The sequence below is a fragment of the Serinus canaria genome, chromosome 1, assembly GCF_022539315.1.
Source record: "Serinus canaria isolate serCan28SL12 chromosome 1, serCan2020, whole genome shotgun sequence".
In the NCBI taxonomy this organism is placed as follows: Eukaryota; Metazoa; Chordata; class Aves; order Passeriformes; family Fringillidae; genus Serinus; species Serinus canaria.
In genome coordinates, this window is record NC_066313.1 from 49,985,599 (window position 1) to 50,001,315 (window position 15,717).

At 38.6% G+C, this 15,717-nt stretch overlaps 1 protein-coding gene across 1 annotated transcript in view; it reads right to left on the reverse strand.

The window, feature by feature from the left end:
• The window catches only part of TRPC4 (transient receptor potential cation channel subfamily C member 4), a 129,317-nt gene that overhangs the window by 78,054 nt on the left and 35,546 nt on the right, over positions 1-15,717 (reverse strand). The window contains exon 2 of the mRNA XM_009102902.4: positions 1,337-1,741. Coding sequence (XP_009101150.3) covers positions 1,337-1,714 — 378 coding nt within the window. The 5' untranslated portion in view covers positions 1,715-1,741. The remainder of the gene's footprint in view (positions 1-1,336; positions 1,742-15,717) is intronic.

Below are 15,717 nucleotides of genomic sequence, written 5' to 3' on the forward strand. Positions count from 1 at the left end.
CTGTTGTCATTTTACAGGAGCTCTGCTTTTACTATCTAGAAGAAAAGGCAGGCACACACATTTGCAGGAAGACCTAGTATCTCTTTCTTTCCATAACAAAGAAGCATAGAATTAATGTTATTTTATCAGCAAAAATTATACTTTTTACCTATTATCTGCAATTCTATCCATGGCAAGTACATTATACTGTAATTTAAGTATATTATATGTATTATCTGTAAAAGGGCTGTAATATTTTCAACATACTATTCATTGAAATGCATTAATAGGGTACCTATAACACACAAAAGTTGAAATTGATGAAAATAGAGTACAATAGTATAACTACTTTAAAGGTTTTTCTTCCTAGAAGAGTCCTAGAAATATCAGAATTTATGGGCTATTTTATCCTGTCTCCACTATTTTCTTAAAATGAGAAAGATTTGCAATATGCTAGATACTTTCCAGAGATGTCTCAAAGCAGTTCAAGGGAAGCAGAGTAAGTATCAGATCATGAATATGATCAGAGTAAGTATCAGATCATGAATATGTAATGATTTTTTCCTTTGAGAAAAGACAGGGAGAAAGGGAGGGAATTTGCACTTTTTTAGTTGTACTTCATAGGATGGATGACTACTTGAGACAGGACTGAAGTTCTGATCAACTGGGTTGTGTCCACCAGTTTTGCCTTTCTGAGTTGGGATATGATGATCTCTGCGTGGATGGGTTAAAACATTCATTGAATTTTATGGAGTTTCATAATTAATTCAAATGTGCTACATATTAACACTTCTATTCTCTTTGGAATTATTTGTTTCTTTGAATGATTAAAGATTTCCCAGCCATATCTGCAGGAATAATATTATGATTATGGAGAGGGGAGCTATGGGAAAGACAAAGAGAGACTTTTAACCAAGGCCTGTAGTGACAGGAAAAAAGGCAATAGTTTTAAAATGAAAGAGGGCAGGTTTAGAATGGACAGAAGGAAGACATTTTTTACAGTTAGGGTGGTAAGACACAGGATAAGGCTGCCTAGGGAAGTTCAGGGTTTCCTGTCCCTGGAGGTGTTCAAGGTCAGGTTGGATGGAGCTTTGAGCAACCTTGTTTAAGGAAAGACATCTCTGCCCATGGCAGGATGTTGGAACCATACTTGAAGGTCCTTCTGACTCAAAGCAATTTCTGATTGTATGATCTATAAACATAGCTGAATACAAAGCATTCAGCATCAAAGTCATTGATTTTCTGATTTTAAGTACTGCATGCACATTTTGTTTTGCTTTTCTTTTTCTTACCCCCTTTGCACAATTCTTCCCTTTACATTAGACCAGACTACAAACTCAGAAAATCCTGCACATACCTGCTTCTCTCCACTGGGCTTCTTGTGATTTAACAGCAGCTCCACGGCTCCAACCACCTCCTTCCGTATGGCATGCAACAGAGCATCTCCCACATACACATTAAAACTTAAGAGCAGCTCAATGAGCTCAAGATTCTCATTTTCAATTGCAATAAGGAGTGCAGTTCTTCCCAGGGGATCAATGCAGTTTATATTGATCTTGAAATAAATTTCTGCCTCCTCCAAAGCTTTCTTTACACTGGCGTAATCTCCTTTCTCCACGGCATTCAGGTAGGCTTTCTCTGAATGAGACAGTTCCGATTCCGCCCGTACAATGCGAAGAGGGATACGATCTCTGTAGGGAGCATTGACGCTTCTTTTGTAGTAGAACTGGGCCATATTTTATGCCATTCTAATGCTTTGTCTCTGCAACATGAAAATAAAGATAAAATCAGTAATTGAGCTTGGGGGTATGGTGCACCAAATTAATATTTGCCATATGTAAATATTTAAAGCTCATACTAGAAAGTGATGTTGAAACATTTTTTATCAATAATACATGTAAGCAAAAGTGGAAGCCAAAACACTGCTTATTTGTAACTTACCAAGTAAAAGCATATCTGTCGGAATACCATTTGCTTATATGCTTTTTTAAAATCTGGGGCAAAAGAAATTATAAGATCAATTATAACACATAAAATTATAACATCAGAAGTGTAGCTTCACTTCATGTTTAATTTCTTCATTCATTTCTGCAAGGACTTAAAGAGCACAGTTGCCTGTCTCAAACACTGTAAAGTCCACAGAAAGACTTTGCCATGGGCAAAGCACAGAAGGGAGTGACAGGATGGCACCACACCAAATCTGACAGGGGAGAGTTCTGGTCAGCACATCCTGGTAGGTGCATCCGGACAAAAATTCCCACTGCAGCAAACTGTGTAGAGAAGCAACTGCTCATACACATAGGACTGGTCAAACAAAGATCACCCCAAGTTATGGGAAAGATGGCATCTATGACCACCAGTGATCACTAAAGCCTCCCTCTACCCCTCAAATATGCTTCTGTGGATATCTTGACCATTGGACCATAAGATAAACCACTACTGCAGGGACTTGAGATAAGTTAAAGGTGGTACTATTGTCCGAGTGCTGTCTCAGACCTAGGGGGAGGTTAACAAAGCCTGGGGAGAAGAATGGATCACTGATAATGGACATAAAGAATGTAGAATTTATGGGCCATAAGGAAAGGCAATTCAAAAACAGTGCTGAAATTAACTCTGGCTGGGTAAAAGGTAATTCCAATGGAGAGATTTTCTCTGATATCCTACAACAACCTATGTATTGCTTGAGGATTGTGTGTGGACAACTAAATACAGCTTTTACCTCTTTCTAGTCCTGCTCAAATACCCTGACTTTTCTGTGGCAGGCACAGACTGCACAATTCAGTGGTGAGCTTCCCTACTAAGATTTCGATTCAATCTCATATGCTATTAGAAAAATATTCACATAAAATGTTTTTCTAACCAGAAAATTAAAACTCAGAACCAAAAAGGAAAAACAAAATCCATAGGAGATAAATTTCCAAGGACTGGTACATAATAGTCACAGTTTTGATTCTTAACTACTCAGTTCTAAACTAGAATTAATACTGAAACATAGCAGCAATAAAACAACTCCAAAGTCTTAAATATAGTAAAGCATAAGATGTCTATGCTTTTATTCTGTATACTTTATTCAAGGACTGCAAAAAAATTCCTTATAACAAAATTATTTTTCCTGATTCTATCTTCCACCTGGGAAAAAAAAAAGAAAAATAAGGGGAGAGAGGAAAGTGGGAAGAGAAAAAAATGACCTCAAAGAACAAGGTCCACAAAAAATATTTCTCTCTACTGTTCGACTGGAGGTTGAACACCTTCTTAGACGAAGAACTGTAGCTTCTTGTAATTTTCTCAGTTGATAATGCAAGCTGCATTAACCCACTGCTCTTTCCTCCACTTTTTTCAGTTATTAAAACAAAATCTCTGTTGAGATTCTATAGCAAGCTGTCATACATATTTTTATCATTGTGAGGTTTTCATTCATCCAAAAAAAAGTCACTTAACATAGCGAGGAACATAGTAATTATTCTGCTCCCTCTTTTCTTAAGCAGTGCAATAACAGATATGCACAAAGGCTGTTACTAAGTTGCTTTCTCTGTTTTCTAGAGCAAATTAACACGGCCTGACATAGGCAGGAGAAGGTAAAGAAGATATAGGAGTGAGAACTCTCTGCCATATCCATATACTGGAGCTGAGGAATCGCCAGCCTTTGCAAGATGTTTCCCAGTTCTCCTTACAGGATGGTATCAGCCTTGAGTCTGGGCTACTAGAGGTTGCCCAGAGGATTATGTTCTGTTAATCTCACTCTATGAAAAATAAAGTTCATATCCATTGCACAGTTTTGTACTCCTGGGACAGATATCACTTCTTAATCAGATATCACTTATGGTTCTTAATGCACCATATTATATGACTTTGCTTTTCATTTTTTTATTTCAAAACTGAAAGCTCAGTTCCAGGAGGTGAAAATTGTTATGTTCAGCTCCAAATAAACAGACATAAATATAGTTCACAAAAAGGCATCTCCAAGAAAGGTGGACTGCCATACTCCATGGACAGCCACAGACACTTGAGTTTCATACTCCTGTTCCCAAACTCAGGTAGAGTTGCTGGTAGGTGATGGATGTGGAAGGGTGTCCTGCCTGACTCCAGCTGCTGCCTGACAAAGACTTAGGTATCAACACAGGCTCTATTTCATATCTGTCAGGCAGATGTCAAGTTAACCCACAACAATGTACACACATTATCCAGTTTTTTACCATTTACAGAGTTCCCCAAGACCCCTGAAGAAAACTGAGGGACTGCAACTGGGGGGTTAGGGCTAAAGGCTTGTCTCTCTTGAAAGCATATTAATAAAAAGAGTGTTTCCACATTTATTGTGCGAAAAACCATGAATTAACTTGTATCAATGTAACTAAGCATCAGAGATGTTTATTGTAGAAGAAGAGTACAGTCACCTACAGAAGGGATCTATCATGATTTAATGAGAATAATTTGGGGATTTCTTGTTTCTTTGTTTTTAAGTCTGCTGTAGATCTTTTGCTGCTTCACTGTAAGTCATAAGGAAAATACTTGTTGGAACCTTTTTTGTTTACCTTTTCATGATTCTTGAGAAGGAGATCTAAATTGAGTTTGTCTCTTTTAGAAGAGACATATTAAACACACATTTTCATTCTTTTAAACAGCTGTCCCCCACTAATTCGTTGCCTGTACCAATTCTTGAAAATAATTACCCATAAATAACGTTTTGTCATGAGAAAAGTCTATGTTTACATGCAATTAGAAACTAGAGATTGATTGCTGATACAGTGCAGTCCTGGAAGGTGATATGAACATCAAAGATAATGGTTCCATGGGTGTTCACAAAAAAACCCTGTTAACTTTATTTTATCTACAGGTAGATACTGTTGTGTAACAACTGTTATTGGTTTCCAATTGCTTTGAACATCTCTGCAGGAAGAAGTCTGAAGAAACAGGAGGTCAAATACACAGGGCCAGTGGGAGAAGAATGAAAGAAAAAAAGTTACGGTACAAACTTATGAAAAGTGTAATTACAGTTTCTACAGAGTCCATATACCTGCCACATAATAAAAATACTTTAGAGAAGAAATGAAGACAAAATAACTTTATATGGTGCTTTCCGCTGTGCCATGGAAATATCAGCAGCACCTGAGCATAACAAATAGATAAAAAAAGGAAATCATAATACTTTGACAGAAAAGTGATTCTTATGAGAAAACATTTTTTTCTTAACAGGCAGTTTTGTTTGCACCTGCTCCAGAACACTATTTCAAATTAGATGGGACTGTTTCTTTCATTTGTTGTTTTTCAGGGAGGAATGGTAACATTCCACCTTCTTTGCAAACCTTTACCATTTCTACTCTATCATTATTTATTTATTGCATATGTCTTAAAAAAAGCTGATGATATTAATTTTGATAATCCTAAATAAAGTACTGGATTGTTTTTCTGCTGCTGTATCATTGTGTATATGTACACGTACATGCATATTATAACCACATGCACACAGATATTGCCCCATCAAAGCTCAAGAAAAACTGCAATCAGATTTCCTTGGCATATATTCAACCATATTTGCTTCCTTTACATATATGATCATATCTTCCCTATTTTTCCAGAGGACCCTGACTTGCACTTCCTTTGCTTGCTGCCCCCCACCCCAAATCCAGGTGTGAGAGTATAATTGTTACACTTACAATAGCATTACAATATATATAGATAGATAAATATAGCATTATCCTAGATAGCTTCTATATCATCAAAAGCACACTTCTGATTTTGCTCATGAGTTTGTTTTTGAGACTATTTGCATTAAAAAAAAAAGGTGAAACTTCACAAGTAACTATGGCATCACCCTGCTCAGAACCAGAACATTTATGACAAGTGAATAACGTGCTGATTTCTCTGTGATCTTCTGAAACTATTTTATATGCACTTTTCATGGCAAAAGAAAGTTTCTGACATTTTCTAGGTTCATGAAAGTATGAAATTTTTCTTTCTAAAATAGATCTGTGACATACCAGCTTTAATCTGACACAGACTGCTGTATGCTACACAGTAAAAGTGATGCTCAAAGAGAATTTTGGAAAGTAAGACTAGCGTTGATAAATCCCAGTCCAAATGAAGCATGAAGTTCCTTCTCTGTCAGTCTCCAGAACAGACTGTTTTATTTCAACAAGAACAAAAGAAATGCAGATAAGCCTTTGATTTCTGAACCCAGCATTAGTCCAGATACTGCCTTATAACCAAATGCCTAGACAGCAACTTTAACATGCTCTAGCACTGGGGTCAACTGCATAGGCTGTGTCCTTACTGTTAAACATACTTCACCCCAAAACAGGATAGCTGAATGAGAACTGTCTTCTGGGGATAATTTGGGGTCCATGCTAACTCCAACACTGAGCCTGGAAAGTGTGTAGGAAGATGTAATTGTATTGAACCAGCAGCTGGGTTGATTCCAGGGACTGCCTGAACACCTTTGGCTGCAGGTGATGGACTCTCACTGACTGTGCCTGCCTTCTAGCACTGTTTATTTTACAACTGTTATAGCTGACAATACAATATGTGGAGTCCTCACCTGAAAGCAATTTTTCATTGTTATAACTACAGTCAGTTGCAGATTTGAAAGCTAACAATAGCAAAAGTAGCAATTTAAAGTTTAAAATTTAACAGGGATTCACACAAGCAGGACGTAAACTGAATAACTCAGTATGGTGCACGTTCCCTATAAGGCTGTTAATTAGGAAAAGAGCTAAACCTCTTGGTTTTGCTCTGGTTTAAAATGCCCTATAATCAAAATTTCAATAAAACAAAGAACATGACCTAGTATGCAGCTGTAGTGGATGATGGGAAGCAGGCTGCCATGTCATCTGCTTACAGGTGTTCTGGCTTCACAGTCAGGAAGGCAGGACATCAGCTGCAAAGAACACTTTTTAGGGTCCCAGGTACAATGGTTATGTGGTGGATCAAATGCCACCAGAATTTTAGATCAGCGCCTAACAGACCAAGACCTAGGAGAGTCTGAGACACTGAATGTGTACACCTTTGATGAGGTGACCCAGATTACTTACTTTGATGGTTTTTTTGTAGAAGACAGGATGAAATTTCATAGCATTGTTTGGGTGGTTTAAAGCATGTTTACAGCATGGTGCTTCACATATAGCATAAAGATGGTGTGTAAGTTTACTTAATGCCAAATGGGAGGAAACTTTTACCTTCTAGGGCTGATATTACACCAAATCTTAGTTGAGAATGATAGATTCCTATAACAGTGACCTTTAAAGTCTACAAGACTACTATCAGACTAGAGTTTGAGAAATATCAAATTATAAGTAAATCACCATTGAGAGACATTAGAAATTATTACCAGATCTTAGAGGGGTAGGATGATTTGGGGTCAAGCATACAGTATTGCAAATCTGCCTATTTTTTAAAATAAGAGATATTCAAGAACTCAGTTCTTCAAATACACCTAAAACCGAGCTTAATTTCATTTACCCTGTGGGCAAAAATGTGACAGATCACCCATGAGAAAAAAAAGGCCATCATTAGGTCACAGAAATTTCATTAGATGACAATATTAAATTATTGTCATCTTCCCAGTTTATTTAAACTAGAAAAAGGCAGTCTTCAGAAAAATACAGGATGCATGGTTACCTCTTGCTGATGGGTAGCAGTATGCAAATGTCCTCAGGAATCCGTGGGAATGACCTTGAAGCTTGAACTATTTGTTCTTGCCCAGAGGGAAATAGTGACGTGTTTAAACCTGCTACCAGAGCAAAGGAGAGTAAGACTGCTTTCCACGGACTGACATGAACTTGCTCTTTGAAATGATGGAGCATGAAAGATGCAAGTCCAGCCTACATGCAGCAGGCAGCCAGTTCAGGGTGGGAAGGACAGGGAAGGCAATAACACAGATAATGATCTTAATGAGTGACTGCAACATCCAGTTGAGTCGACCTTCCTGTCTCCTTGGCTGGTGTTATCCTCCTGGGTAAACTGAAGGATTGAAGGAGCTCTCCAAAACAGTTTTCAAGATAAAAGTACTTCAGTGTCATCTGGCTACACAGAAGGCTGCCTTCCAGCATTTCCAACAGTAGCACTGACCTAATGCTCTGTGGATGTGATCCTGCAGCAGCCACACAGCACGGCAACGTTTCTCAGGGGACACAGGGACTGGGCTGTCCCTGCTCATGGAAAGGGTGGGTGGTCTTTCTCCAAATGAGAGGAGGATGGGAGAAGAAACCTGTACACAATCTGTTGAGAAAAGGGTTGGGCAGAAAGGGTCTGACTAAGTTCACTTGAGGAGGAAAGGAGAGAGGATGCCGATCAGGTTGGGAAATACAGGACAGGATCATTTTTTGGGGGAATTATGCTACAAGTAGCAGTGACTTTGCTAAGTTTTAGGGTATGTTTTCACACAGAACCACATGTCTTCCCATGCTTCCTATGATGAAGTACAAGCCAGCATACACTTGGCCAGAAAAAGAAGAGTTTGGGCAGACTGCCCAAATACTTTTAGGAAAGACTTGCTAATAAAAACACTCCTCTGTGGGTCCATTTTCAGATGTACAAGCTAAGCCAGCCAGAGGATAAGTTAAAACACTTTTCATTTATTTAGGACCAATAGAGAGCCAGCTGGGAAGAGATTTGTGTTCATACATATATCCTCACATAAGCATTTTAGTACTAGCTGCTGCCCTCAGAGTGGTAGGGTATTTTGTGGGGAGCCTTGAAAGAGACTGAACATTAAAAAACCCCAAAATAAATAAAGGCTAGTTAGGGAAAACTGTTCAAGTTTTGGAATTTATTGATCTATTTCCACCCACATCCTTAGTGGTTCTGCCCTCACACTGCTTAGAGACACTTGAGTTGGGGTATTTTAATAATTTTACTAAAAGATTTCATGAAAATAAAATCAGGAAAATTTATTATCTAAGCTCACCTACCATAGTAATCCAAAAACTCAAGTAAAAACAATTAAAATATTCAATTAAATTGAAATCAAACTGACATCAAAGCAAAACATTTAAACTCAATAGCAAAGAATGTTCCACAATTTAGTTAGTTAGACAACACAAAATGTATTTATACAAGTCTATAAGAAGATGATCACCTATTATAAACCCTAATGAAAGAATTTTATTTAAATCAGTCAAATGAATAATTTGGTTGGTTAACTTGTCTAAAACTGAAACCTATTTACTATCTGGACCAAAGCCTGACAAAAATAATGGTATTTTTTTTCCTCAAGAAGTTGTACACTATTGTGATGACTAACCCCTTCCTGCCCTTGTAGCAATAAAGACTTCAAAGTGACAAGCCCTATTTGCCAGAAGTCATAAAATGACAGTGTCGTGTCACTCAGGACCTTTAAATGTATAGCACAGAACATGCCCTAATGAATACCTTGACAAGGTATTATATAAGACTTTTAAAATCCAGAATAACACTTCTTTCCAGAAATTTGCTTGCATGGCCAAATTGTCACTTACGCATATGCCCAAATAACAATTCAGGATTAAAAGTCTCTGGCTAAATTAGAACAAGAGTGAAAAATATAAATAGCAACCATAAGAGAATTCTCACTACTGGGGAGTGACGGCACCAGAAAGCTGTCATCTGGATTCCCTGGCTGACAAAAACATGTCTATTACAGTGCTCTATAGATCTGTGACCCAGCAGCAATTATGTGAGACTGGTAATAGCTCAAATACTTTGAGCACCCTTCAGGAAGTTTGTGTATTCTTGTGTGGGAGAATGTCAGAAGAAGGTACATTGCTGCATTACAACACAAAGACTTTAAAAATAGATCACTTCAAAATCTGAACAACAAATCTATCTCCTCAACACTTCCTTGTGAACTGCTTTCTGAAGGATTGTATCATGTCTCTTTTCCTCAATAATGAATCTGCTCCCAGGCATATAATAATTTCAGAATCTTATTCACAGAAAAAAATACATTTGACTGATAAGAAAATAGGAAATAATTGATACAGAAAACTTTCACTGTGAAAAATGCATCTTGTCAATATTTTCAACTGGCAGAAGATTAATTCTGCACTCTTAGCCAAGGTTTTTACTCATCTACTTTAAAAAATAATCATCCAGATTTATGTCTGGAAATAGTGAGTAAACAACTTCACTTTGAAGCACTTGTGTTATGCTTTTTTCATCTTAAGCCAGAGTGTACAAATTCATCTAAACACAAGCCAGCCTAACTTGGATTCTCATTGTAGGAATACCTCCTTGGCAAGACAACCAAATAAAAGCTGGAGAGAACGGCAAGTAACATTAATATTTCAGGAAAATGATAGCTGATTATCAGAAACCCTTTGAAACGAAATTTTAACTATCAAGAAGCTCAGATGTTATGAGAGATTCACAAACATAAGGATTATTATAAATACCTCATCTGAACTCTGACATAAGGCAGGTTGAGAGAAAATCAGCATAGCTTCATGGTCCTGAAAAACCTGAACTGGAAAAGGCTTCCTGAGCCACCAAATCCAGCCTCTCACACAGGCAACTTTCACCAACAATCTCTGTAAAGACCAGAAGTAGCTGGGATCCCCCTGCTTGACCACTGCTTCTGTGAGGGGTGGTGGACAGACACTCATTCCTCCAGCATGACAACTGCCTCAGTCCTAAATAATGTTCAGCTGTTAAGGACTGCTGACAGGATTATCTTTCTTCCAGCACAGTTGGAGAAAAAGCTATCCCTCTTTATACTTCATTTGGCCAGGCTGCATAAAGATGTCTCCTTTACAACTCCAGCCTATTCCTTGCACATTGATGCCACCTGAAACACCCCAGGATGCCATATCTGTCTGCAGTTGCTCTCCTGAAAAGGCACAGGTCCCCTCTAGCTCTTATGTCCCACCCCAAACCCTGGTACCCTCAGGCATTTAACTAGAAATAGATGTCTCCAAGTAGTCAGCTGAACTGAACCTTCAGACTCCTGTGTTTGCACTACTCCTCTGCCACACCACTTTTCCTGAGTGACCAAAGTGTACTTGTTATTCCAAGACACGCTTTCCTGCCTTGTGTGATTTCAATAATTCTCTATCTCATGCTTAGACATTTTTTCTTGATTAAGTTCCAGACCTACAATCACCTTGTTCAAGACTACATGATAATCATCAAACTTTAATCTCCTGATAACCCATGTTCTTTTTTTCCTCAGCTGTTTTCAGTCAAAAAAATTCTGGTAAAAGGAAAAAAAACTTATTTTTTAAAATTATTCTTTAAATGCTCATGTAATTTGCACTTTTAGCTAGATTACAATAACCTTTTATACTCTGCTTCCCACAATAGTGGAATAACTGGTCTCAAGGGCAAAGCAAAAGAAAGCTCATAATGCATGAACCTAATTCTGAAATGATGTATATATATAAGAACTTCTCCCAGTAATCATCTTCCTCCCCAGAGCTTGAGCTTTAATCAGTTTTCTCTGCTTCGATGTATCACACAGGTCTCTGCTTCTGTTTGTTAGTAGTCAGTAAGTCTTTGACTCCATGACCCCTTGTAGTAAAGGATGTCAAATATTCCCTGTGAACATCATGAACTTTGTTTTTGAAAACTTTGTTCTAAATATACACACCACCACTTTATTTTGTAAGATAGGTGGAATATAAGTACGAGCATTTCCTTCCTTCCTTCCTTCCTTCCTTCCTTCCTTCCTTCCTTCCTTCCTTCCTTCCTTCCTTCCTTCCTTCCTTCCTTCCTTCCTTCCTTCCTTCCTTCCTTCCTTCCTTCCTTCCTTCCTTCCTTCCTTCCTTCCTTCCTTCCTTCCTTCCTTCCTTCCTTCCTTCCTCCTTCCTTCCTTCCTTCCTTCCTTCCTTCCTTCCTTCCTTCCTTCCTTCCTTCCTTCCTCCTTCCTTCCTTCCTTCCTTCCTTCCTTCCTTCCTTCCTTCCTTCCTCATATTTGCTAATAAGGCAAAACAAAGGCAATTATCAAGTGCTAAAAAGAGGAGTTTTTACTGTTTGTTCTTTTTTCCAAGTGAGTTGAATGACACCCACCCCTGCCTCTTACTAGTGAACATAAGAGGTAAACATTTAACATATTAACCACATCCAGTAGTGCCATACCTCAATGCAAACTACCTAAATTTAGACAGCCTACTAAGGTTTCTAACTTGGAATGTATTTATCTTGGTCTCCTTCTAGAGCTAGCAGAAAAAGAGAAGGAAAATCCTGCTGCAAACAATTCAATCAAATCTCCATTTTTTACTTTTGACTGACACAGCTGGGTATGAATCTAGGCCTGACCACGTGCATTTGAAGAATTCTCTAAACCAAAAGATGTTCAGAAAGTTCATTTTGAAAAGAAAAAACCTGAAAATAAGAAATTGCTTTTGGTCAAAACCAAATGAATACAAATGTACAAAGGACGACAGACTCTACCCTGATTAGAAATATCAGGAAATCTCCTGATATGCAGGGGCCTGTCACTATTGTAAGCCAGATACAGCAATAATGCCACTTATGCCTGCAATAATGCGGATTATGAGACAAATTTATTTTGGAAAGGTTTCCCTTTGCAGGAAATTTATTTCTTACTCTAATACCCTTCTTAGTAAGAACACAAATACTGGCACATAAGGGGTGCACCATGAATTGTGGCACATGTTCCCTTTCAGATGCTGTACTACATAACAACATATCAAACCACTGCTAGCCACTAGAAATCTCATTAAATGTCCTGAGATATTAAAGAAGCTCACAGATATTCTAGGGGTATATATGTACAATTCATGATAACTGGCAAGGGAAGTAATACCTACTTTTCCTTGAAACTGGTTTTCTGAGAGATGAAACGGACCCCAAGCTACAAAAAGAAGTTGAGGTTCAAATAGAGATGTGGAAGCTGTTCACATTTTTCCTCATTGTGCAGGTGTATCCTACACTCTCTGCGATCCCCAGCATGCTGACACTGCAGTTACACACTGAGCAGAGGAACTTCTTTCAAACTCGGCTGCTAGTGATGGAGCTTCCATTTGCAATTCTGTTTTTTCTTCCAAAGATGAGAGTATATCCAAAGCTGAGCATAACCCAAAGATAAAACCAGCTGCTAGTTACAAGGCCATGTACTTCTAGTAACCAATGTTGATGCTCCGGTTTGAAAGTAATTATTTTATTGGCTCCATGCAACTACTAGAGTATCATTGCAAAATACACTTTTTAAAATACTAATTTTCAGTCTAAAATTACTTATAGAAGATACTCTAGCAGATGCATGGAATCAAAAACAATGCTGGAAACTAACGATGACTCTTAGAAATTCCATGCACAGGAGATGTATTTACTAAATAAGCAACAGGGTATTCTGGCCTGACAGTAGCATCTTTGCTGAAAAAACAGCCAAACACACTTGGAGCAATATCCCCTCCAGCCACTGCTTCCCTGCCACTGAAGTGATGCCTCAGCAGAGACCCCACTGGTCAGTCCCTGTGGACTCTGCTGCTTCCCAGGGCTCAAAACACCTGCCAGGCCACCCACAGCCAGCTGTGCTGGACACTGCTCACTGAGTTAGTGCCCTGATGTTCTGGGCACTACAAACACCAGCAGTTGCTATTCAAGGAAATCTAAAATTATGGCATTCTTTCCATTGGGAGTTACAGCTTCAGACATGCAATAACCCTTAACAAATAATCAGGAACTATTAACATAATACCATCCATCATGAAAAGAGTTGATACTAGATACTATTTTACTAGTGCTCTGAGGAGAAAAGTCAGACAAACAACTGAAAATAATTCAATTTAAAATTAATTTCTGTGACTAAAAAGAAGAGTCCTTTTAGGAATGATTAAGAATCAAAATATTCAAAGTGATTTTTTTCTTACAGCAGAAAAAACTTCAGACTGTCAGATATCAGGGATAGAATGCTACTGAAAAATGGGTCCCTCAGTTCTCTACACTCACTGCTTGGAAAAAGAAGGAAAATTAAATTGCCATTGGTACATAATGTGCTTGAGTGCTCACTTAATGTTGGTTGTGTAAGGAGAAGCTGACTGAAGTTTTAATATTGTTCACAGCAACAATTCTCATGGTAAAACAAGCTATTTGTTTTCCAGAGGTAGAACTGTTTCTAGACTAATCACACTCATTTGCTTAAATACTAAGACAAATGGGACTAATTCAAAGGTAGTATAATTTAGACATTGCCTTTACAGAGTAGCTCCAAAGCTCATTGCACAGTGGCATATCAGTGAGAACTTAATCAAGCTAATTGTCTCAAAACTTAAGGTCAACCTCAAGGTAGAAATCCCAGCTGTTAATAAAACTCTTCTTCTCAGAAACAATTACTCAGTTTGACTGAACAAGAGTATCTGGATCCTGCATTTTACAGATACCATAAGAGTGAAAAATGTCCACCAGTTTTAGCATTTTGGCTTAATAACTTATGGACCTGGCTAGAAAAAAAACTGTAACATAAAAACAAAAGATGGGCAGTGGATCACAGAACAGAATGTGTCCATTGGAATATGGTAAATAACACAGAATTTAGCATTACACCCAGTGGCAGTGGACTCTAAAACTATACTCTCATTTATTTCTGAAAAGCAACCAACTGTTTGGATGAGAGCTGTGTCAAAGTGCTGTATATATTTGACAATCATTTACTGGCAAGTTTTTGGCAAGTTTTTGCTTTAGGCAATATCATGTCCTTAGACTACTTCTTTTGGGAGAGTAAAACTGTGGGTGGCATTCAATTCAGGGTTAAGACACCTACGATAAATGTCTAAATGTAGATATTGGCATTTGAAATAAGTCCTCAAACTCCCTCTGTTGCCAGTGGATAACCAGGATGGGATTCGTTTTCTAAACAGAGAATGACCTTTAAGATATCCTACATGCCTGAGACATCCTTGGGAACTGACCAAATAGAGAATATCCTCCTTTGTCCACAGGCAGAATCCCAGAAAGCTGCCAAATCAGATGTCACTAGACACATCCCTTTTACCCTACCCTATCACAGCTTCAGTCAGTAAAAGCAGCAGCACTTGCAAAGTGCTACGACTCGCCTTAGGGATCGACACGCCAGTCAGCTCCAACAGGTCACAGACTGTTTTCTCACCCAGCACACTCATGGACACCTGCATGAACACCCCGTGGGGACCTGAATACAAATCCCATATGGTGAGCAGAATTGAGTTGCCTGAATATTGTCTGTAGGGTCACAACATGATGCATTGAGGTTACAGATATGATCTGGGTCAGGTGAAAGCCATGGCAGGCAGGGAAAGGGCTGCCTCTAGGGCAGCTATCATCTGCCAGGCTATGTACCAGGAGCAGCCCAGGAGCACACTGAATTTAGATGTCTGCTGGGGAAGGGAGAATGCAGACCATCTGCTTTAAGGCAGCTGCAGTACAAGGGGGTTGATGTCAAACTGCTCCCTGAGTGTGCAGTCTACAAAAAAGCCATGCACAGGGGCAGAGAGACAGAAAGAAGCATGTTTCTTCTTCCCATGGTGTCAGAGGGTCAGAAAAAACTGAGAATTCAAGGCTGATAGCAACATCCAGCAATGGATGGGAGATGTCTGTGCAGCTTCACCTCATTGCCTGAGTGGAGTTTGCCATGAGCTTTTTGCTACTAATAGAAAAATCAAGAATGTCTCCCATTAAATCAATATCTGAAGAGAAAATGAAGATATAAAGCATTAGCAGCCATCATTTGGCACAGATGAGGCTGTTGCAGGCACTGCTCCATTTTTGGGACAATCAAAGTTTTGCCTTGACACAAAGTGCTAACAGGCAACCAGGTGTTATCATCCCACA